Raw genomic sequence first — 24,786 nt, 5'->3', positions numbered from 1 at the left:
TACTTTTCAAGCTTGCTCGCATGAAAATAACACTCTTTAATTTGTTTTGCATTGGACTCTAGGCAAAATTTGGGGGCTCTTTTAAGACTTTCGGGGGCTCTTTTGGGCATTTCGGGGGCTAATTCGCCCCGAGTCCCCGTGTATTTTTTTTCACTGTAGGGTCTATTTAAGCAGACTACTAAATGACAGGTCAGCAGGTTATTGGCCCATCTTATCAAAGGGGAAGCCACAATCAGTGGGTAATTCATATATAGTGTACTTTTTGGCACCAACTTCATAACAATTTGGCCTGCAATTGGTTACCATTTCAAATTACCCGGCCCAAATAGATCTATTACTCAATTTGTTTATTAAAAGCAGACACTCATTTTGCTTCATAACCTACAAGTATCTATAAGCTGCATGCTTTAGGTTCATGTGCAGGCCTGTTCACGTGACAGTCTGTTAACTTTAAGCTTAGGTTGTGGTTTTTAACTTTGAAGTCATCTTTTAGTTAAGGACCATGTAGGCGAACTCGTGGTTAAGAAACCTTAAGCCTACCCCCATTTAAAAACCATAAGCGATCTTATGTTAGCATGATAACTATATCAGCATGTCCACACACAAAACAATTTATCCCGAAACTCTATAATGAAACGTTGTATAAAGAATCATCGTATACATTTCAGAGTGACCACACACAAGAAACGTTGTATAAATAATCATCGTATAAATTCCAGGATAGCCACACACAGAAGAAAGTAATCCTGAAACTCTACAGCGAAATGTCGTATAGGTGCGCAGTTTGCTACTGCGGTCATGAAATGGAAGCGGAAATGAGAGGTCTGGTCTCCTTTCGCTCGAGGTCATGTTAAGCCCTGCCCAGTTAGTTACACTAGTTACACTAGTTACGTCCACACACACAACACCTTCCGTGATTAGGCGTGATTCTTTATTGAGTTCTAGTTCGAAACGATGCCCAAACCTGCGTTTCGTTATTCGACGTTTCGTTATACGACGTATCGTTAGTGAGCGTCCACACACACAATTTCATTGTAAAACTATCGCGAAACTGTAAAACTATCGCAAAACGGTATAGCTAATCACGCCTAATCACGGAAAATGTTGTGTGTGGACAGGGGGTATGAGCTGTGGGAGCTCCTCACTCGGAGTTGTTGTTAAGTGCCAAGCAAACGTTTATGCCAGCTTGTAGATAAAATTAATCCTTTCCCAATTTGTAGTTTAAAACTTAGTCATCGTTTCAGCCCAGTGAGAACACTTGCTGTTAGTAGATGGTTGTACATAACTTCGAGGTTTTGCTTACTTAAAGTTTAAAACTACGACGTTCCCATGTAAACATACCTTTTGATACAGAAGGTCAATGGCCAGCAAAGTTCTCAAACACCTGTGCATTTCGTCTTCAGCCACGAAATAACATTTTCTTTTTAAAGGGCAACCCAACCCTTATTTATAATAAGTTCATTTAAATGAAAATAGAAAAATCTGAAAAAACAGAATGGCGAACGGTTGGAATTAATCGGACCATATTTAGAAAGTTATGAGTGTTTGAAATATGAGATCTTGACAGCTATGTGAATTTCAAATTGGAAATTCTTGTGACATAGTGATGGATTACTCTCCCAGTTTGTGGTGTACAAAAATATCACAAATTTCTGTTTTCCTCCCAAGTGCTTCACCCTTGGGGCACTACTCAAAATATATTATATCATTGCAGGTCCTCTAAAGAGAAACAAACCACTCATTCATTTTTTTCCATTCTGCTTTATTCCAGAGAAGTTAGCTATCAAGGTCGGATTTCCCTTTAAATCTTTATTCTTTATCTAAAAAAGGCTAGAGGGAGCATGGCAGGAGGCCTACAATGGAGGACATTACCAACTTGGCCTCATCAGGCGAAAATACTTATAAAAACAGAAAGTTGCAGAGTTGTTGATTCCCTATTACTCCGTGGGCCCTCTGGGAAGTAATATCCAAGACTATCAAAATCAGCACTTCCTGTTAAAGATAAAGACCAGTTTTGGAAACGCCCCCCTCTCAAAAAAAATGAAATGGCAGCTCTTATTACCAATCATGTGAAAGAATATGTTTTGACTAATATGTGATGATACAAATTTTGCCAGGAAACCGCCTACTAATTGATATACAGGTGTATTTGGTTAATTGTGTGCAGCGCTTGTAACTTTACCAAGACTAGGCCAAATTTCTTATCATTTTGATGATTCCAGAACTTGCAGTACACACCAATACTTATATAGATGATAAACCTTTTCTGATCGATTCCACAATTTTTCTTACCCAATGCAATCGCATGACCAGAATCGGTCTTTACCCTTAAAAAGATGAAGTTGAGTTTTGTAAAGTGGTCATGCATGACGACCCCTTTGATCAGTTAAAGCAATTGGAGAAAAAAAAATATGATTATATAACATGTACGCAATACAATTTGGTGTATGCTGTCAGGTTTCACTTTCAGACTCACAAACATGATTAGAAATTGACTTGGTCCTGCGGAAAGGTTGCATGCACTGCACACAGAATTTAGGGGGATATTCAATAATTTCCACCCCTTCACAAAACCACCATTTTGCAGTACTTATAAATAAAAGCTTTTTAGAAAATGCAAAATGTCAACATGCAATAATGATCTGACTTATCTATCAGCCTTTTCACACACAGCTAAAATTCATCGTATCTAGAGATGATTTGTATAAACATGTTTAACTCAACAGTTTTAAACACCCACCTTTAAAGAAAATTTTCCGTGTGAACATCGTTTATACGATGTTCGGATAGATACAAAGTCGCGATTCATACGCCCCTCAAAGCAGGCTGCAGATACGAAGTTCGTATCTAGAGAGCTTGACATTTTGTGTGTGAATGGTTTAAACATGTTTAAACTGGATGGAGCGTGTGCTTTGTTTGATATGACCTGACCTTCAATGCGCAATGGCACTACTGCGCATTTTAAGAGCAGTAGTTAATCACGAAACGATTAATGATCGCACCAAAATGTCTGTGTGTGAATGATGTCGTGTGTTTGAAGAACATATTTTGACATGCACCTCCACAGGCAAAATAAAAGTATGTGAAATGGTATTGATGTACATGTACAGTGTACCTAACAATACAGTAAACTTCCTTTTGCTCTACAATAGGCTGGGTAGTGGGCCCTCCTCTAAAAGTCTAACATTTCAACCACAAAATGGTCTAAATCCCTCTTGCAATTCACCCTGTCCCTACTGACAGAACCTGGGTTTACAGAGAGAGCCCATACACTTTAAGTTTAGCTCATGGTTTTAAACTTTGAGGCATATCTCCTTTAGTTAAGGACTGCAGACTGCCTTGTGGTTTTGAAACTTCACAATATTGGCCCGTCGTCATCATCTCGAGATTGCTAAATAGTTCGCTATTTCTGATTTGAGAATAATCCAGAGGTTATTACAAATCACATCCTCAGCTTGAGAATTAACTTCGAAACTTGAAACTCGAGCTTGAGAAATTAGTTCGAGATATATTGCTCAGCCTTCGCGCATAGTGCGAGTCTTCGGGCTGGTGAAGGCGAACCAGACAAATAGCGAGACATTTTGCAAACTAGCCCAAGATATCTTGGGTTGATTATCTCAACCAAATATCCCGCTAATTGCAACTTTGGGCTAATCAAGATGCAAATTAACCAGATAATTTGCGATCGGGACAGTTCAATAGCAGGATATGTGGCAATGTCGAGCTGATGAAGACAGGCCTACTTACTCAAAGTTGTAAACCACAAGCAGTGTTATTGTCAGCGCATCAACTGTAAGCAGAGAAATTACGAAAATCAGTGACAAATCTGCTGATAACCAATCAGAAGCAAGGATTTTAGTAGCTTATAACACAAACTGTCATTTATCACTGATGACAAGTTTTGTGAAACGCCCCCCCCCCCCCAGAACTCGAGCTTATCTTTAAAAATATGATAGCCCCATGTGAACATAGAGAGAGATAAAGAGACAAGTGCTTTGGATATCACCAGTGTCAAGTGTCCTGCTGGCAGCAGAAGTGGATTGTAGTGAAGAAGATTGAAAGTAATCATGAGCAAAGTAAGTCATCGCAATAGGAAGGAAGTCCACAAAGGTCTTTTCAAGTCTCCTTTAACAGGTTTCCTCTGTCGAAAGCCAAAAGGTCAACTCCGAAAGGTCAACTAGAGGAGAAGTTCACTGTGATTTTCATTTGAAGTAGAACGTTAGAGGTATTATCAAAAAAAGATTCAAAAACAAAGTTGGAACTCTGTGATGTACATGGTCTCTGAATGAAGGTCCTTTCCCATTTGCTATTCACATAACATTTCTTAGACTTCCATTTTCTCAGGTGCTAATCATTAAAGGAATAGATTTGTTTCATACAGGGTTTAAGTAAAAACATATAGGCCTATGTAAAAACACATGCAATGATTATAACTAGGATGAATGTTCATTCATTCATCAGAAATATTTGATTTTTTAGTACAGCGCAGATGGGGCATGTATGGAAGAAAACGAGGGGCTGTCGGGAAGTCCAACCTCATAATGAATTGGCTTTAAATTAATAGAAACAGAAAAATGAGAATATGCATTGCACTTCCATAACCCGTAAACTGAGGTATCTCACACTACTGGTACAAAGCCGGTCTGGCAGTGCACACATTCCCGGTCATCATTCTCGTATCGTGGAGCTTTCCTCAATGTCCGCTGGGATAAACCAACATCTGGAGTGTCGATTCAACTCAAATTTCTTCAAGCTAAGCAAATCTTCATCAAGGATTTCATTGGTGATGACTGAAACAAATATTTTCCCTGTGCAGTCTGCCCTCGGATAAACACCAGTGCACTAGCAGCATTCACACCGCGAGCAAAAACGGTCGGTATTTCTCACATGCCGGACTTTCATCAGTGGTTGCCAAGCAACTAACGGTAAACGCAACAAACAAAAAATAATTTTAACAAAAGGCCACTACTGGAGTGTAGGCTTTGGAAATGCCAGCAGAAATTTCACAGATTTTTGCAGTGTAAATTCTTGCTTTAAAAAAAAACGGTGAATCGTTCCGTTTTTTGGCGACGTGACTCTCCTCGCTTCCGCGTGATCGAATGCACAGCAGCGACAAGTCGCCAACGAGGCACAGCTCACAATAAAACAAAAACGGAATGAGCAAACACCAACGGTTTGTATTTTTTTTTCTTCAACTAGTGTAAATGACAGTCCAAAAAAACCTGATGATTTTTCAAAATGGTTTTAGGGTGGTGTAAATGGGCCTATGTCTGGACTTTCAAATCCACAGATAAGAAGAAATGGGGGAGGGGCTTTGTGTTCTTGCATTCATTTTCTACATCATGGGCTTTGCTTCAAGTCACTTAAAGTTGCGGGGGGGGGGGGGGGGGCTTGAACCCCTAAGCCCCCTGTAGTCCTACAATTATTCAGATTATTTGAATAACCAAATAAATAATTGTTGTTTATTATTACCTTATACATGTAAGTGTGTAAGTTAACAACAAAACAAAAAAATTCAGAAAGAATTTCTAAAATTATAATTTATATTTCTTGAGCTTTTAGAACTGACAATATTATTTTCACTTCATTATACGATGACTCTTTGCACGTTTCTTATTACAAATTTTGAATGGTGTATCTCTCTCTCATACAACTGGGAAGGGGGGGGGGGTAACCTACTAATTTTTATACTTGGCCTCATTTCTTTGATCCTTAGAAGATCTGTTTAGTACTTAGTGAGACCTTGTTCTTTCTAAACAGGTCAAATGAAAGTGACACTTTGGAGACTTCCTCCCACTAATCCCGCTTCTCTCATCTCTAGCTGGCCTTTGTTGACAAGAAAAACAAAAGATATGATCCAGGGAACCAGGGATGAATCTGGGGAGGGGGGCAGGGGGAATTGTCCTTGTTTATTTTTGTTCTAATGTTGTTTCATTCTTCATCTCTCTTTTTTTTTGGGGGGGGGGCGTGTCAGAAAATGTCTGACCTTGTGCCCCTTATCATGTGCAACAGAAGCCTCTATCTAGGCTCTTTTCTATATCGCTGCCTTTGGTTGGAACTGGGGAAGGTACAGTATATCAATCTGGGCAAACAATTGTCTTTTTAATTTACAAAGTGATGAAAAAAGCAGTCCAAAAGCTGCTGGAAACCATGTGCTTGTTTTCCCCGATACGCGATTATCAACAAAAAAAATGTCTTGATAATTAAATTCAGGGACGTTGTAAGACTATTTTGAAAAGAGGTGTGTCAGCTCAAATTTGCAAATAACTGGACAATTAAGGTAAATCCGATTTCCAATTTGACAAATTTGGAGAAAGTTTGAAATGGGGGTATGCACCAATCTCCCCCAACCCCGTCCCCCCCCCCCCCCCCCCCTCATTAAACGATTTACATGTTGCAAGTAACTGAGTCTGGAATTAGAGACTATTGACTGTATGCATTATAGCTGCTAGCTATAGCTAATCATTGTCTGAATACTTGTAGGTCTTATCTATCGACAACTATCTTAATTTAATTACAAAATTACACTAATTACTTAAAGATGAAGATCTTTATCCCAACACCCAAGGCATTTCCTTATCAGTTTGCTTATAGGACTACCACAGGACCCATACATCTTTAAGCGTTCTATTACACGGTTTTACATAATGCATTTATACTGCAAGCAAAACCCATCAGTTTTTCTCCCATTCTAGAGTCTGAATTGTTGGAAGTTGCCAGGGAACTACATAGTTTGTTTAATTGTAAGACACACACAAAAAAAAACCTGGAGAGTACTGTTATTTTTTTGTTAACTTTCGCCGAAAACTCCACTGGTTTTTGCAGTGTGAATGCTCACACTTAATAATAATAGTAATAATCTTTTAGTCCACTCCAAATTTTATTAAACCGAAAATCGAAATTCTTTTTGCCCAATTGATCGTGAGCTCGGCAGCCACTGAGCAGCGCCAGATCGACGTTGCTCTATCCTGAACGCCAAACAAGGTAGCAGCAACTCCCGTCTTTCAACGTCTTTTGGTATGACGCGGCCGGAGTTCGAACCCACGACCTCCCGGTTGTGAGGCAGACGGTCTACTGACTGAGCCAACACACCGGTTGAATTATTCTGGTTTTTGGTCATGTGACTCTGCACGCTTCAATCCCCACATACAGACTTACAGAGCAGAGCAAGTGGCACAATGGGCACAACTCACAGTGGTGTAAAGCCTAAAGGTAGATTTAAACAGGTAGTTTAAAAAAAGAACAGATGACTTTCAAATTGGTTTTTCTGCAATGTGAATGGACCTTTTTCGGTGAAGTATTATAAATAGGGCTCAACGTACTTTAGGGGTCCACCTAGTTAACATACCCCCCCCCCCCCCCCCTTTTCACACTGGACCTGTATACATGTGCCAAAAGCTCATGTTAACAGGGGCCTGATAATGCACTTGCACCAGTAAATTTTGAATCTAGAAATCCAGAAAAAGATTGTCATGGAGCTCTCGATCTTTACAGAAAGGTTATAAGTCTGTACCCTATGTTCTTCATTCATAGAAAAGAGGAAGTTTTGTCCAAACTGTCCAGCTCCTTCATGTCATATTTCTGTTGAGCGCATTTGAGAAGAGCAACCATTTTCTTGAGACATTCCTAAAACTATCATACAAAGAATGGGGAAAGAAAACTTTACGTCTCTTTCCATATTTACCGGAATTCAATTCATCTCTTTAAACTCAGTACTCAGTAGGCAATAGTACCTACATTGTGCTTCCAATCGAAATGGACCGAACGGTTTATGGGCTTGACATATTACTATTAGTGTACTAACAAAGACCTGAGTCACTTGTTTGGTATGTTTGGTTGTGACCCCACGATGACCTTTCCATATTTACTCCATCTGATTGTAGATTTCTCTTCCAAACATCAAAGAGAAGTTTCCATGGTGACCAAGATAGGTCATGATGAAGGGGCTATTTATATCTTGTTTTGTTGATCAATGGCAGTGTAACAATTCCGATACTGAACCACAAGCACAGGCCAGGCAAGAATTAGAGAAAAGCAGTGAGACTAAAAACATGATGTGTTAAACTCCTTCAAAAAAAACCCCAGGGGGGTCACTCTCATACACAAATGCTACACTGTACCCACCTGTGTCCATCAGCATCTGAAATGGACCCTAAAGGCGTATCACACTTTTTCTGAAATGACCCTTTTTAAAGAAGACATCAAAAACTGTGATCCTGAAAAGGCACCCTTTTTGGGCTTTTGTACGATCGGTGCTTGAAATACACCCCTTTTTAAGAAAAACGTAGACGACGTCGAACCTGTGAATCTGCAAAGGTACCCTTTTGGGTTTTTTGTGCTTTCAGTGCTTGAAAAACATCCCTTTTTAAGGAAAACGTCGCCGCCGGCGTATAGCTGAAAAAGACACCCTTGAGCCGCTTTTTCTGGACGCGGGTGCGTAGCCAGTCATGTTGGGAGTGACCCCCTTGGGAAAAAGCCGTGCACACCCAAAAAATATTGACATAAGGACAAAAATCTACACAGATCTTTGTTCGTTCGTTCGTGTCTCCTTAGATCAAGATATTTATGTAAAGTTCCTTAGTTAAATTTAATTTAATTAAGTTCTTCCATCACAGATCTTTGTGATGATGATGTTGGGAAGAAGGTGACTTTGATAATGAGGTTATGAGTATGACTAAAAGGCCATTTTCGTTATGTGTACACATTTCAATAATGCCTAGTAAAGTAAATTAAAATAATAATAATAATATCAATAATTAAAATAATAACAAATAATAATATCAATAATTATAATGATACAAATAATAACAAATATAATCATAACAATAATTATAACAATAATATTAATGATAATGATACCAACAAAAAACAACAATAGTAACAATTAAAATGAAAGTTTTAACCTGATTACTTTTAATCCCTGGAGGCAATGGGTTGATGTTGATGATAACAATAATTATTATGATAAACGATATAAATAGATTGATAAAATTAAGAATCATAAGATTATTCTCTCCTCCTTCCTTGTTTTCTATTATGAGAAGCCATTAAAGCCCCACTGCATTACTTATAGCTACTTGCGCCCTCTATATAGCCAACAATGCCTAAGTGCTGCGGTACCCATTGATGCCCTTTTTCTTATGCTAATTGAGAGCTGATTTGATGAGGTAACCACCCGAGGGTCTTTAAAATCTCTACTAATCTTCAAAATAAAGGTAGTTTAAGATTGGACTTACTCTGTAAAATTGATAAAATGGAGATGTCTCTGATAGATGAATGGACTCTGTACTTTGCTGAGGATCGACACAAGTTTTTCCTGAAAAAAGAAAAGAAAGAGTATTTACGAATGATAAGCTGTAATTAGCAAATAGTCAACTGCTAAATAATGCTATATGTACAGTATGTAAGGGAAGGTTGACTTCAGGGAAAGCTAGGTGTCAAGTAAATTATGATTTTGTTTTCCCTTTAAGTATATGTCAGTTTGGAAAACTACAATGTATCACGAAATGTCCCCTGAAAAGGATTGATCCTCAAATGCCCTTATATTTGAAAAATGATGATGCTTCAACAGCTAAAATGTTTGGACAAAATTGTCAAGCAACAACTGTGGTGTGTGTAGTTCCATTAATTCCATATACCCATTTCTGTGTGCAGTACATCTGACAGTGACTTGCAATAAGACTCTTCTTTTCTCGGTGATACCAAAATGAAAGACGTTTCACAACGTATCTTTTTATTGAAAATTTTAAAAAAGCACAGAAAAAACAAAATGAGAAGAAAAAAAAGTTAAAGGAGAAGACATGAAGAGGATGAAGAGAAGAAAAAGGAGATGGAGGAATGAATATCACAATGAAAACAAAATAAGGAGCCCTATTTAATCTTTGTCTCTTTGACTTTATATAGGGCTTACAAATTTGCCTCTTACCTGATTCTCTGAACTGATGCGTTTGTCATTGTATACTTGCGACGAGATGAGATAGAAGTGGTTGTTTTTCGCCAAACTTTGAAGTAGATTTAGAACAGATCGACTCCCACACTTGCCCACTCGGTTGAATATGACATGCCTTTTGACCTGTAACCATAACAAGAAAATGATAATTCTGATAAAACCAAGGAAAAGGTAGATTGTAAATGTAAATCAGAGATGAAATAGAAAATGGCAGTTGTCAAAATGAATGACGGAGCAGTAAGAACAGATCGACTCCTACACTAGCACCCTCTGTGAAAGATGACAAGTTTCTGTAATAACTACCCCCCCCCCCCCCCAAAAAAAAAAAAAAAAAAAAAAAAAAATATATATATATATATATATATATATATATAAATATCTATACAAAATAAAATAAATAAATAAATAAATAATTATAATAAATAAATAAAAAAAATAAAAAAATAAAAAAATAAATACAGTATAAAAATGAAGAAAAAAAAATATAAAAAATAAATAATAAAAATAAATAAATAAATAAATAATTTAAAAAATAAAAAATAAATAAAATAAAATAGATACAAAAAGAGAAAGGTGCATTTTTAAAGTTTAAAGGGAGATGGTTGACCATTTCCATGTGCAGTCAAGTAAATCATAATTTCCTGACCATGAACTTGGTGGAAAAACCATTAATGGATGGTTGTCTAACTATCACACACAGCAAATGGGATGTCTCACCCACATCCCCTGGTCTATCAGAGTCTATTCAGAGAGTGGTCAGATCATGATGGAATAATCATAAGACCCGTGGGTCATAAAATTGAGGGTCACTCCTGAATCTCCTGAAGACTGAAAACATAAGTTATCAGGTGAATACCTATGTAAAAATCAGTCCAGACAGTGGACTAGTGAATACCCTGATAGTGTCAAACACGATGATGATGATGATGATCATGATCATCATCATCATCATGAAGCAACATACATCACAGGGTTGCCATTGCCAATTTGTTTTGAATCAATTACAACTTCCAGAATTTATCTAAGTTTGACAGAACTTTATTTTGTGCAAGACCAAATTTGTTAAATCTAATTCAATAGTTAAATATGAATTGATTTGTTTCTCTAATTTTCTGCCTAAAAAAAGTGAGAAACAAAATGGCAAAAAGATTTAAAGACTTTTGACCAATAACAAGAAATCCATGAGAATTTGAAGTATGATAGATCATTAAAACTGTGTCAACTGCAATTTCATAATTCATTCAATGGATTGTAATATTCATGGACAACTCTCCCTATTCTTGTGTTCAAAACTATGACAAATTTTTGTTTTTCTTCTATGCACCTTTTCCTATGGGGCACAGCTCAAAATAAATTGATCTCTAATAAAGAGAAAAGAACCTCTTGAGTCATACATTTTGAAGAAAAAAAATGACATTTAAGTACTTTGAGGGTTCGAAGTCTTCGAACAAATTGGAAAGTTGTCAGGCATTTTGTCTCAGTGACACTGTCGATTCAGCCAAATTGAAGTACACAATAAATTAATACCTTTTGCAATTTTGTCTGAATTCGCTCAAAATTTCAATAATCTGCTTCCTGCTTTCTTTCAGGGTAGTTTACTATAAGGGTAGTCTTTCCCTTTAAATCCCAAACAGGGTTGACCCATAGACGTAATTGCACAGACCTCACACAGGACACACAGCAAGTCTCCATTGGCCCCATTCACACTACAACAAAAACTATAGACTATACAGCACGCACTGATGATGGCCAGCTGTTAAATTGATAGGCCCAAGAAGTTTAGCTGGCTAGTAACTTCCTGATTGGCCTCTTCAAATCTAGTTTCTTACAAGACATTTCTTTATACAAAATTATCCTGTCTGTATGTTTCTTTCATTATACGATGATTCTTTAAATACAACATTTCTTTATAGTTTATACCAGTTTCATAAAAAAATTCCTATACCCAGTTGAACGATTTCGGATAATATACCGTACATACTAGAAATGAACCCAGATTTTTTTTTCTCAAAATGATGCTGCTTCTCTTTTGCCAATGTTTCATCATACATGTACATACTTGTTCAGACTATACAAAATATTAAACTTGTGAGATAGCTAAACAGTTTTTTTTACAGCTATACAATGATTTGTGCTTGTGTGAATGAGGGGTAAGACCATTTTTCATTCTCCCTCCCAACATACTTCTAGTACATCTTGTGTATTTACAGTACCTGGTAAGGGAAATAAACACTGCACAAGGTAACATTTGAGTTATGTCTGTAATAAACATCAGATACAAGGGTTGTTTGTTTCAGAGGGCAGACATCTGTACACACAGTGACTCACTGCTCTAGTAATTTGTTAAGAACTTCTGTATACATGTAGGTTTCTAGGCAAGACTGTCTGAACATCTGCTTCTTTTACAACTGACTTTATCAGTAGATTAACCAAGATTGTCAATGAATACATGTGTATTAGCGTTTTACTGAACGTTTTTTCCAGAATATTTTGAGGTATCCCACCGCTGCCACCACTGTAAATTATTAATTTTTTTTCTCTCAAATTCCTACTTGTCATCTTCTACATCACATCACCAGAAGAAATTCTATTGTTAAACTGTGCCAAGAATAAAATATTGTTAAACTGTGCCAAGAATAAAATATATCATCCTGCTACCAACTACAGGAGAATATAGCAATATCATTCGTAATAACTTTTTTTTTAGACTGAAGGTCGTACACAGCAATATTATATAGCACAAACATGTTCGAGCATCATTTAATTTATAACAAAATGACTTGACTTCTGTAGTTCTGTTCTAGTCTCATCGTTATATTATATGAACATTGTAGACCTGGTCTGGGCTTATCATGAGCATGCCAGCTGTTATGTCAACTGTCCTCTTCAGAAATTTATTTATAGAAAACAAAAATTCTATAAATAAGTTTCTTTACAAAATGTTATTATCTAACTAGTTTATAGAGGTCTAGAGGTGTTATGGTCGAGTGGATATGTCACCGTGTGGATCAGAAGGATCGTGGTCCAAGTCCCACCGCTGCACTAATGTCCTTTGGCAAGACATTGATCTACATTTGCCACACTCAACCCAGGTGAGGTAAATGGGTACCTGGTAGGAGTAGGATTATTCCTTGAAATGGACTGCGCCAATTTCGGTAGCCGAAGCTAAAGCTAGGGTAATATAGGCCCTTTTGCTCTACATGTACATGTACAGCCATTCTTTATAAGTTTCTTTATGAATATGCAACTATAACCTTCAACGAATATGAATGCCTTAGGCTATTTAGATTGTGTTAAGATATTGTAAATTAAAGGAACCGCAGAACACAGCTTGATACTCTCTCTGCAGGGATGGTGTTTTATGGCATGTATGTATGTGCTGTCTGTTCGGGAGAGGGTCTTGCAGATGGCTGGGTAACGACATTGCACACATTCCAAGGGGAGAAATAAAAAGAGGGCACTTGTATCCAACTGTGAAAATGATTATCATGTGGTCTTTCTTACAAGCAATGAGTGCATTGACTATTATTAGTAGTCTCAGGCACAGACTCCAATTTGATATTTAACTACAATTTATTCCTAAAGCCTTGAGCCAAGCCCAGCTCTGTCAATCTCTTGCTGTGTCGAAACAACAGCTTCAGTACAGAGCCTATGGTGTGCAGTGGACCGAGCAGTCTGCGTAGACTCTCAATGCAGACACTCTGTTAAAGGTAAAGACCAGTTTTGGAAAAGCCCCCCTCCCAAAAAAATGAAATAGAAGCTCTATTACCGATCATGTGAAAGAATATGTTTTGACTAATAAGTGATCATACAAATTTTGCAGAGAAACCGTCTACTAATTGATATATTTGGTAAATTAATATATCTATTTGGACCTGATAGATATAACGCATGTGTCGTGCACGTGTGGGAGTAGCCTGATATGAGCCTATACACTATCTTTTAACATTTTCTTGTTCATTTCTGACTCAACTACAGTTTTCAATTGAGGTGAAGTCCATGGTTTGAACAGTTTTTTTTGTTGTTGATATCAAACATTCCTACTTTTCTCAATTTCATGCATCAAAATGATTGTAAAATAGACGTGATATTCTTTTTTTGCCAATTATATTTTTTATTTCATAATTGTGTTCAATGCCAAAGTGAGGAAAGGGCCTCTGAAAAACAGTCGTTTTCTCATAACAATATTCTCTGGAGGCATATTGTTATTAATAGATATCAAGAACAAAAAGGGCAAATTTCAAAATCTATATTTTAAATTAGAGGATCGTGCATCCAATTTTCTTTTGACAAAATGACTAAAATTTTTTTTTTTTAAACGTCCGTCCTCACAACTCGCTGTTTTTCTGACCAATTAGCCTACTTGTACATCTTAGATCATCGCATAGACTGAATAGGGGCCTACAGAGAACATGAATATCAATGAAGCAATTTCCTAGAGACAGCTGCATGAGAACTTACAGTGAACCAGGAAGGATGCAGGGGGCAGCCGGAGGGTAAAAGTCTGCCCCTCTATAAAAAAAAAGGTTTATTTACAGTGCCAGTCATACAGTGTACATGTACTCATAGACTGTGGGAAGTTGTGATTTGTTGTTGTAATTGTTGTTCTTGTCATATCCTTTTCTTTTGTTTTGTTCCTTTGATATACTGTTGATCTTATCTTTGTTTTGCATACATGTAGATCTACAAGTAGGCCTACATGTCTATAACAATGTATTTGAGGGAGAAATGGAATACTCATAATGAAACAAGTACTGTAGCAATTTTAACAAAAGCTTCCATCAAATCAATGTTTTAAAACGTTTTCCACAAAGTCCCCCCCCCCCCCCGTCTTTTAAACTGTCATGATATTCTATCTGATCCTACGCAACTGACTTCCGCCTGGTCCTTGAATTCCCCACTGGTCACTAGTCTAGACGATGCTATCCTGAAACTAGCCTTTGACTTTCATGGTCTGCTGGAAAAAGTCTGTCATCTCCCTTAAAGGGATTGGGTAATTTAACTTTGTCACAGATTCTGAAACAAAATCCTGCAATGATAATTATAAACCTTTAGGTCAGTCAGGAATCCCTTGACTTTTACAAGCTGATCGCCTGTCTGATTATAAAGATATTTATGCTTGGAAATCAATATTAGAAAAATTGTTTTCCTAACGGTTTTTATAACACTCAGGGGTGATAGTGAGCACTAAAAAAAAATAGGTTTTTTGTTTTCCCCTCAACCACGCCCCCCTTGAGTAAAAAAAGAAAGAAGAGGATTCGCGGGGGGAAATGGCATCTAACAACATTCCCCCCTTTCCAGTAAGAAAATTGGGACAAAATTGGGAAAATTGGGGAAAAAATAGGGCAAAATAGGGAAGAATAGAGAAAATAAGAGGGAAATCGGGAAAATCAGGATAAAATAAGGAAGAAGAAGAAAAAAATGGTTTAAAAAAAAAAAAAAAAAAAAAAAAAAAATATATATAAATCGGGAAGAAAAGAAAAAATCGGGAAAAAATCGGGGAAAAAAATAATAATCGGGAAACCGATTTAAATCGGGTTTTTATCAGGCCTACAGCCTATTGGGGAAAACGAATGTAAGACCGGTCACTCAAAGATTTTTACTTTTTTGGGGGCACTTCATGATCATGTTGAAGCGACTTTTGTTTAGGGCTTGAATATTACACCATATCACAGACACTGATAACACATAGGGCCATGCATCTCAGATTAAAACGATGCCTTTACAAAATGTATTTAAAAAATCAGTTTCCCCTTAATTATACCATCTGAATAAAGGCAGAATGGCATTGACAATGTGTTAAAGGGGGAAGTCCACCCTAATATTTAATTGATTTCAATAGAAGCAGCTTCAATGCAGCTCTTTGTGTTGTGGGTTTGGTGTTAATTTTTACAGGGAAATCTTATTGGCAAATTTCTCTCACAATCGATTTTCAATTTTTTAGCATGGCAATAACTCTACATTTAGTAAATGGAAGTAACAAAAAGCAAAAATTACCCACTGCCTAATTAGTCAGACAGTTCTGGTTTTGTAATTCATTACAAATCAATGATGTCATTTACTAAGGAAATGCCTAATATAAATTGATTTGGTCTGTTGAGCGACTAACCACAAACAATCACCCCCACCCACACACACAGACACATACAACATTTTTCATTAGCAATCAATGTGATCATTTACAAAGGAAATATTGAAATTGATTTGGTCTGTTCAAGGAGTCTGTCCAAGGAGTTAGTGACCAAACACAAGCACACAAAAACACACACATATGTGTAGCTAACCATTTTTTCTAGTCAATTGAACTTCTTGACAAAAGGTTGTTAAAACACACAAAGAGGAGGTTACAATCAATTTGCAAACACAGTACCACTTCCTAAATAAACCACCGATGATGCTTGCACAAAGGAAACACTTATATGTGTGTGTTAGCAACAACAATACATGAATGGGTGTATTAAGTCCTGTGTTCCCTTTTTATTTATTGAAACCCGTTTTCCATTCATGGGGTGCAAGCATTCATAGCATTGTCTCCTGGTTTGTGTGTTTTGGCTGAATTTCAAGGAACAAGTGCACGAATCAAAACAAACTCATACAGTACAAAGAAAACCTGTGGAACGAAAAGTGGAGGGAAACTGAAGATATTATGGAGTTGAAAGAAAGAATGATTGAAAAGAGAGAGGGGGGGGGGGGGGAGGGGTACATGTAGATAGAGAGAATTTCAAGGAACAAGTGCACACATCAAAACAGACTCATTCATTGCAAAAACAGTGGAGGAAAACTGTAGAAATGCAGAAGTTTTGAGAGAGACAAAGAGAGAGAGAGGGGGAGAAAGAGAGAGAGAGAGAGAGAGGAAGAGAGAGAAAGAGATAGAGAGAGGGAGAGAGAGGGATGCAGGAAAGGGGTTGACAGAATATAATTGTAAACATACAATATCAAAATCTGCCATATCCTACCTCCTCTCTTGTATTATTCCAAGTGTATCCTTCAGTGATGGGTAATTTCTTGGTCTTAGAAAAGTCCCTGTCTTGCCATTTTATCATCCATGTATGCTGAGGTTCTTCCGCCGGCTCAATTTCAACTATTGTGTTGGTAATGTTCTGACAAGTGTGAGAGAAAATAAATTTCATTTAACATTTTTAAAAAAATGCTTTGTAAAAAAAGTAAGTAAAATAAATGGTTATCAAAACAAGATGTTAATCAGCATAATATTTCTTTTTAAAGTGTAAAATGTTTTCAAAGGGCATTCAATTTAGTCTTTCATCGAACCTTACAATTTTCAAGGCACACTGCCAACTTGAGTGACAGAGTTCTCCTGCTGTTTTCCTTGTGATTTCTTTTATTTTATTAAGTTTCCATTTTCCAAATTGTTGACATTTAGGAATAGATTTGTTAATTACAAGTAGAAACACAAGCCTATGATGTGCAAAGAAGTGAGTTAGACTATGCATACATTGTATCTAGTGTGCATATTTGATATTGATAGAATTATTCTCTTTAGATTAAATAACAATTTATAATTTTGAGTACTGAAGAAATGGGAGAGGACCTTTTAGATGAGTCAAAGAGTTGCCAATTTGTGCTTGATCAATTGAACCTCAAAAATTCTTTAGTTCTTATATTTCTCATCATGTTTTTCTCCCAACATTCACCGTTACTTTCTTCTATTTTTAAAGATTTTATTAAAAAAAAAAAAAAACTTAATATCAGGGTGAGTGTGGACTTCCCCTTCAACTTTTTAAGGTGATTTTTCTTGTTTTCAACCATGATTACTGATTAGACCATAAACGTACATGATTAGACCTACCTCTTGTGAAAGAGTTGGTGTTGGTTTCACTGTATGATCCTTTCCTGTAAGTAATACTGTAGTGGATGGATGGATAGAGAGAGAAAGAAAGAGAGGGGGGGGGGGGAGAGGGGGAGAGATAGAGAGGGAGGAACAGAAGAGAAGGGGATCGAGAGGAGAAGAGAGGAAGAAAGGGGGAGAGAAGAGAGAGAGAGATGAGAGAGAAGGGAGGAAGAAAGGGAGAGAGAAGGGAGGAAGAAAGGGGGGGGGGGAGAGAAGGGAGGAAGAAAGGGGGAGAGAAGGGAGAAAAAAAGAGAAGAATGAGATAAAGGTGAGAGGAAAAGATAGAGGAAGAAAAGAGAGGGGTGAGAGGGAGGGAGAGGGGCGGGAAGGAGAAGGGTGAGAGGAAAATGACAGAGGGGAGAGAAAGAAAAGAGAGGGGTGAGAGGGAGTAAGAAGGGGGAGAGGAAAAAGAGAGAAAGGGAAAGAGGGGTTAAAACATGTCCTTGACATTTTGAGGCCTACAGTAGTAGTAGTAGTACAGGCAGCCATGGGGCTTTTCAGCACGTTCAGTGCCCTACACTACAGCTTCATCAAATAGGCCTACATGTAGGCCTACCTCCACAATAATATACCCACTTAGTATGGTCTTGGTATGGTAACATAATATTGGGCACTGAAAAAACCAAGGTTCCAATTCCGAGTATAAGATATTATGTGTCCAGATACAATCATAATAAAGTAGTCGAAGAAGTTTAAATATACAAGCAATATTTCGCATGTTATTATTAATATTATTCAAGACTTTTTTTCGACAATATATAATTAGATCTATATAAAAATAACTGTAGATGCCGCCAATCAAAGGACATTTATTTCTGTTTAGCATGGTTAAGATTTGAAGAATAAGAGTTTAAGACCAGCGTGGCTGCAGAAATAAACTGAAATTATTAATGACATACCCTCGGCTACATCATCGGACCTAGATGATGGGGAGGTTTCGGGAAGCCCATCCCGTGTAGTTCCACCAGGGCGATGCAACGACGACTGGAACAACCGCGAGCCGCGATCAATATTTGATGTGGATGAAATCAAAGGAGTTCTAGCTGGTTGGCTGCTGAAGGTGTGTTTCAAATAATCCAGTTTAGGCGGAGATACAAATAACCAGAATGCTAAACAGCACACGGCTACGAGTTGAAGTTTCAAAAAAGTATAAGAACTTTTAGGCACCGTTCCTTGAGTAGTCATCGTTCCCATCTAATAATCCTTACAACGTAAATTTGCACAGAGGCAACCAACAGCAGCCGATTTAGGCAAGCGACCTGTCCGCGAGACGAGTTACATTCGATGTGTCGTATGCACTCAGCCGCGTGCTGCGGACTGCACTGGCCAGGAGGCAGGACGAAGCAATACTTCCATCGTTTCCGCTTTGAATTTCCTGAATTTGTCAGAGTTCCAGAAAAGCAACACTTATAAAAGGCGAGCACTTATGGGCGTAGACAAATGTAGAAATTATATTATGCGCCTGTACTTATGATTATTTCACTTGGCATTATGACAGTTTTGCAGCTGGCAAAGCCGCAAAGGAATACCAAAACGTAAATATTATTATTATGAAGAGTGTGACGTCAGTGTAGCAAAACGATAGATGTGGGCGGATCGTACTATCACTTTCAACCAATATTAGAGAGTGGAAAGACCCTCTTCATCGCGACCTGATCGCGACGCCAGAGAGCTCGACACACGCACACACACACCCACACGCGCGCGAACCTGCACACCCACACGCACTATGAATGAATACATGAAATTAATACAAATATATTGGCCAACCTCTCATAAGATTGTATAGTATGTACTTCATCTTTTATGTATTGATTGAATGTTTAAAAATGAAGAAAAAAAAGAAAAGAAATTAGATTCCATCATCGGATTCAAATCAATAATACAGAGGGTAATTTTCCCCATTATCCCTCTTTTGTATATAGTAATTACATGTATTATTTTTTGTACAGGATTGTCATGCCTTCGAGCTTTCCCTATGTGGCAATCCTTTATTAGGATTCTTTTATGTAAATGATATATTGTACCTACATTTCATACTTTAATAATTTATCAATCATTATTTTGTTTATTATGTTGTAAATTTGTAATCAGTTTGCAAAGTAAATCTGGAAAAAGACCATGAAGAGAAGAAAAAAAAAGAAAAATGAATGAATGAATGAATAAGATGATTAAATATCAATACAGCCCTGATGTTTATTTCGAGCACTTAAAATACCACACACACAAAACACCTATACCACACCTCATATCAATCATGATTATTTGTATGGCACACATCAAATTCTGTAGAACTTAGCAGGAATTATGAATATGTAAAGTATGTCCTATCTGTGAAATCTAAACATTAGCAGTGTCCTAATATTCAAATTATGCAAGGAAACCCGTTTACTTGCTAGACTTTACTGTCAGCCACTATTGCATGAGTGACTGACTGGCTTTTTTCTTTTTTGGTAATAACATACATAAAATGAGCTGTAAAGGGTACATGAGCATTTGTTTACATCATAACCCACTTCTTGTAATGGCCAAAATTAAAACGATTGAATCTTTGCGCAGCATAACATGTACAACCATTTGGTACAATGGTCTGAAAATCAGACTATTACTTACTGGCTCTATAGCTCCTAAGTCGATTCAACAACTAATAGTCGTTATTTTCCCACTTAAAGACATTTTCAAGCCCCCTTTTTTTAAGGGAAGTTCTAAATTAGTATTATCTTTCAAATGCAGTTGGAATTTAACCTTTTCACTTTTAGGCCTGCAAATGGGACATAGCACCTTTAAAGTGGAGGTGTCATGGTTCATTCACTTGACCCTCAATCCAGGGGACGAATCCCAGCCCAGCACTAACGTTTTTTGGCAAGACATTAATCTGCATTTGCCACTCTCAACCCAGGTTTAAATCGGCACCCAATATCCTTAAGCTCTAGATACTTGGCCACTCGGCTATGAACGGGGTAATAACGTGGGAGCGCCACATCGTGACGGACGTGTGCGCTATATAAGAAGCCACCATAGTTATCATTAACGCACATTCTTTGAACCAGAATAACTTAACTCATGATTTTCAACTTGACTTTAAGCCCTTTTGCTTCTCGAAAAAAGAAAAATGGCCAAGGATCAAGAGAACTGACACAATCCGAGTTTCATTTAACAATTTTAATGCTGAACTTGATATCCAAAGCCACACCACATGCACAGATATATGAAAAGAAGTTAAGTTTTTAATACAACTTACACAGAGAATTGGAGTGTAAAGAAATAAAGCTTCTTTAACAAATAAATATAGACAACGTTAAGTGCTTGGTATGTACAGAATTTCCTCAAAATACATTTAGTACTCATACACAAAAGTTGTTTAGTGTACAGTTTCATAAGAAAGGCACGCTACACATACTTCATTTATACATAATTTAAAGCAATTAAAAATTAGATACAGTAATGTGTATTACAATGCCTTTTTCTTTCATTCTTGGCATTGGATGTTAACGTTACTGTGATAACTATAAAGCCAAATTTAAAAAAAACACATGTTTAGCATCCTGCTTTTATGAAAAATAGGAAGGAGGAGGGCCCCCCCTTTTTTTTTCTTCAAAATGGCCACTCAAAATGGCCGCTCGGTACATTTTCCCAGACAGTCGGGCTATTTTTCAAGATGGCCGCAGTCATTTTTTTTCAAATCGGAAATTGATCAATTTTTAGCATTGTTTTTTATGTTTAAAAAAAAACAAAAAAAAACACAATTTTTAAAAAAATCAAATAATTTTTTTTTTTTTTTTTTTTAAATAAAAAAAAAAATCAATAAATTAAAAATAGGAGGCGGCCTCCAAAAAGGAAGCGGGCGGGTACGCTAAACATGTAAAGTTTTTTTAATGGCCTAATGTCAAATTCACTTTATTTGAATAAATTTGCATTTCCTTATGCCACGGCAGTTATGTCAATGTGGTTTTAACATGTCGTGTATGAACATTGTCATTTTGTTTAAAATACAGAAACAGAAGAAAATTTGCTAGATACCAATATCACCTCTCTTTAAAAAAAAAGGAAACCCTCCTTTCCCCAGCAACTTCTTGTTGAATAAACATCACTTGATAAACAAGAGACACAAATCATTAGAAAGAAAAAAAAGATCCTCTTTCATTATGAAACGCCATTTGTGATGATAGGGCTTGGGACCATAAAACTATGATAACATTTTAAATGAGCATAATCCAAATTAATTAGTGCATGAGAGTTTTGATCAATACCATGAAATGCTATTCGCTGAGCACGTTTCTGCTTTATTTGCATGGACAGACAGAGAAATGGGGACAAATGGAATGTAATGATGAACAAAGGAATACTTATCATTGTTTTTTGTTTTGTTGTCTTTATACCTTGTGTTTATATTTTGCATCGTCATTACAACTAAATCAAGTTTCGCATCATATAAAGAGAATGAATGAATCTTTCCTTGTTTCTACTTTTTTCTTTAGAAACACACTGTATTAAATATATGCAGGAAAACAGAAGTTACAAAAAATGGGAGTCACTACAGAACAATGGTAAGGAGTCAATAAGATATATATATATATATTAAATAAACCTTATTATTTAAACACACTGGCATTGAAAAAAGAATCATTACAGTCTACTACTTTCAATATCTTGTTTGGCAAGTCACATAGCACATCCCCCCCCCTAATTCAAGTCACAGAAAATACTGAATATTTTTGTTTTATCATGTTATGATATCTATCTAAACCCTGTATCTAGGTACATCAAATTAAGTAAAGTTGTATGTGAAATGTGGGCAAAAGCGAATTCCCATTGGACAATAAAAATGAAATAGAAATTGATCACCTAAAGAAAATAAATTTGATAATACAACTTCTGGAGGGGAGGGGGGTAGGGGGTAGGGGGTGGGGGGGGGGAGCACTTGGCAACATGGTGAATGGGCTTTACTGTGTACCTCTACTAGTATTGTTGTTTTTTAAATCTAAACAAATTCTTGCTGAAATAGATGACGATGAATTGACAAACAGAGGCTTGTTAACCGGCTGACAACTGAATCCTCTCATTCTCATAGGCTTAACACAGGAGGCAACTGGTTCCAGTTGTCAATGGGTTTCATGAGAGACTTGGATGAGGGAACACCCTGCGTATTTCATTCTTCTAAGCTCTCTTTCAGCTTAGAATCACTTATCTTGGACTGAATTTCTGCAAACAATGACTTCATCTGAAAAAGAACATACAGTTATGAAAAACGAATTTACTGTTAGTGTTCTTTAAGCTGATTTAAGCAGTGGCGGATCCAGGGGTGGGCCGAAACGGCCGCGGCCCCCCCCCCCCCTATTGGCCAAGCAAAAAAAATTGAGAAGGAAAAAAGAGAAAGAAAAAAAGAAGGAAAAAAAAGGGGGAAAAAGGAGAAGATAAAAGAAAAGAGAACAAAAAAGTAAAGAAAAGAGAGAGAGTTCAAAAAAGAGGAAAGAAAAAGAAGAAAAAAAAAGGGGGAAAAAGGAGAAGATAAAAGAAAAGAGAACAAAAAAGTAAAGAAAAGAGAGAGAGTTCAAAAAAGAGGAAAGAAAAAGAAGAGAGGAGCCGGGGAGAAAGAAAGACAACGAAATGGCACACCTATGGTGTCGAGGGGCTCTTTCTTCATTTTTTTGTTCGGTAATAAATAAGGTTAGTTGTGTGGGTGTCACTCAGGCGCGGATATACGGGGGGCGATGGACCCGCCCCCCCCCCCCCTCTTTGAAAAAATAAGAAATGAAAGGAAAGAAAAAGAAAGGAAAGGAAAAAGTAAAGAAAGAAGGGCTAAAAACACGAGTTAGAAGTAGACCCATCAGGGCACTCACTTATCCGTATCAGGAGGAAAAATACACGGGGGCTCGGGGTGAATTAGCCCCCGAAATGCCAAAAAGAGCCCCCGAAAGTCATAAAAGTAACCCCCAAAATGTTTTAAAGTATTTTTTCTCTGATCCGTATATAGGAAAAGGCCCTGGGGCAGCTTGCCATACTCCGATATTTGGGTCGTTCTCTAATAGTCGGACGATCGGTGCGGGTTACATTCTACGCGGTCACACCGGCCATACGTAAATGACAGTGACGGTAACGACGAATTAGGAGGAAGGGGTGCATACGTGAACTACAAGCGTATTGGGGATGATCATACTATCATTTTAGAGTGTGCAATCTGGGTCAGAATCCAGCATAATATATTTATAAAAAAAGAGGTTCACATAAAAGCACTCATGATAAAGCCGCGCCCGGCCCCTACAACATCATTTTGGATTTTCAGATGATGGGGCGGGTGGCAGGGGTAGGGGGCAAAGTTCGCCCCACTCTTCAAGTACCCCCCCCCCCAAGGGCCACTTTTACTTTGTAAAGAAGTGCCCCTTCCCCTTTTTAACTTGGATAAGCGCACATTTCATCAACACATGTGCCCCCTTTCCTATCTGATAAGGGCTATTTAGAAAAATGAGGCCCTTCATAAATAAAAAGTGTCCCTTTTCATCTCTGGTAAATGACCATTTCATATATATGAAGTTAATTCGTTTCACTTCAGTGCGCTCTTCACCTCCGATAATTGCCCCTATTCGAATCTGAGAGATGCTCATTTTACTTTGAAAAGTACCCCTTCCCCTCCTGATAAGTACTCTTTTCATCTATGATGGGTGCCCATTTTCACCTTTGCTAATTACTGCCCTTTAATTTTGAATCGTGCCCCTTTTCCTTTCTATATAGGGACCTATCCCCTTTTCATAAATGCCCCTTTTCACCTCTGATAAATCAATTTCTGATGGATGCCCCTTTTTCGTCGACAAATGCCCATTTCCCATACTCATAAGTGCCCTATCTCATTTCTGGTGAGTGCCTCCTTTCAGGTGTAAGAAGTGCCCAGTTTGAACCTTTGATAATTACTCTTTGTACCTTGACACATGCTCCTTTTCTTTTCTAATAAGTGTCTTTATCCCTTTCGATATGTGTCCCCTTAACCTCTCAT

The 24,786-nt window shown here is 37.3% G+C and overlaps 2 protein-coding genes across 2 annotated transcripts in view; both read right to left on the bottom strand.

Annotated features, from left to right (window-relative positions):
• LOC589722 (uronyl 2-sulfotransferase) overlaps window positions 1-19,486 on the bottom strand; it is a 30,493-nt gene extending 11,007 nt beyond the window's left edge. The window contains exons 1-5 of the mRNA XM_789357.5: window positions 18,698-19,486; window positions 17,757-17,812; window positions 16,906-17,049; window positions 9,926-10,072; window positions 9,237-9,316 (exon numbers count right to left, since the gene is read on the bottom strand). Of these exons, the coding sequence (XP_794450.4) occupies window positions 9,237-9,316; window positions 9,926-10,072; window positions 16,906-17,049; window positions 17,757-17,812; window positions 18,698-18,992 (722 nt within the window). The 5' untranslated portion in view covers window positions 18,993-19,486. The remainder of the gene's footprint in view (window positions 1-9,236; window positions 9,317-9,925; window positions 10,073-16,905; window positions 17,050-17,756; window positions 17,813-18,697) is intronic.
• A 2,156-nt stretch (window positions 19,487-21,642) lies between these two features.
• The window catches only part of LOC105445612 (testis-expressed protein 11-like), a 32,535-nt gene continuing 29,391 nt past the window's right edge, over window positions 21,643-24,786 (bottom strand). Inside the window, exon 27 of the mRNA XM_030994298.1 lies at window positions 21,643-23,019. Within this exon, the coding sequence (XP_030850158.1) occupies window positions 22,948-23,019 (72 nt within the window). The 3' untranslated portion in view covers window positions 21,643-22,947. The remainder of the gene's footprint in view (window positions 23,020-24,786) is intronic.

This window comes from Strongylocentrotus purpuratus, unplaced genomic scaffold (assembly GCF_000002235.5).
Source record: "Strongylocentrotus purpuratus isolate Spur 01 unplaced genomic scaffold, Spur_5.0 spur5_scaffold_21, whole genome shotgun sequence".
NCBI lineage: Eukaryota > Metazoa > Echinodermata > Echinoidea > Camarodonta > Strongylocentrotidae > Strongylocentrotus > Strongylocentrotus purpuratus.
The sequence above is the reverse complement of the archived record's forward strand: the minus strand, read 5'-3'. Positions and strand labels throughout refer to the sequence as shown.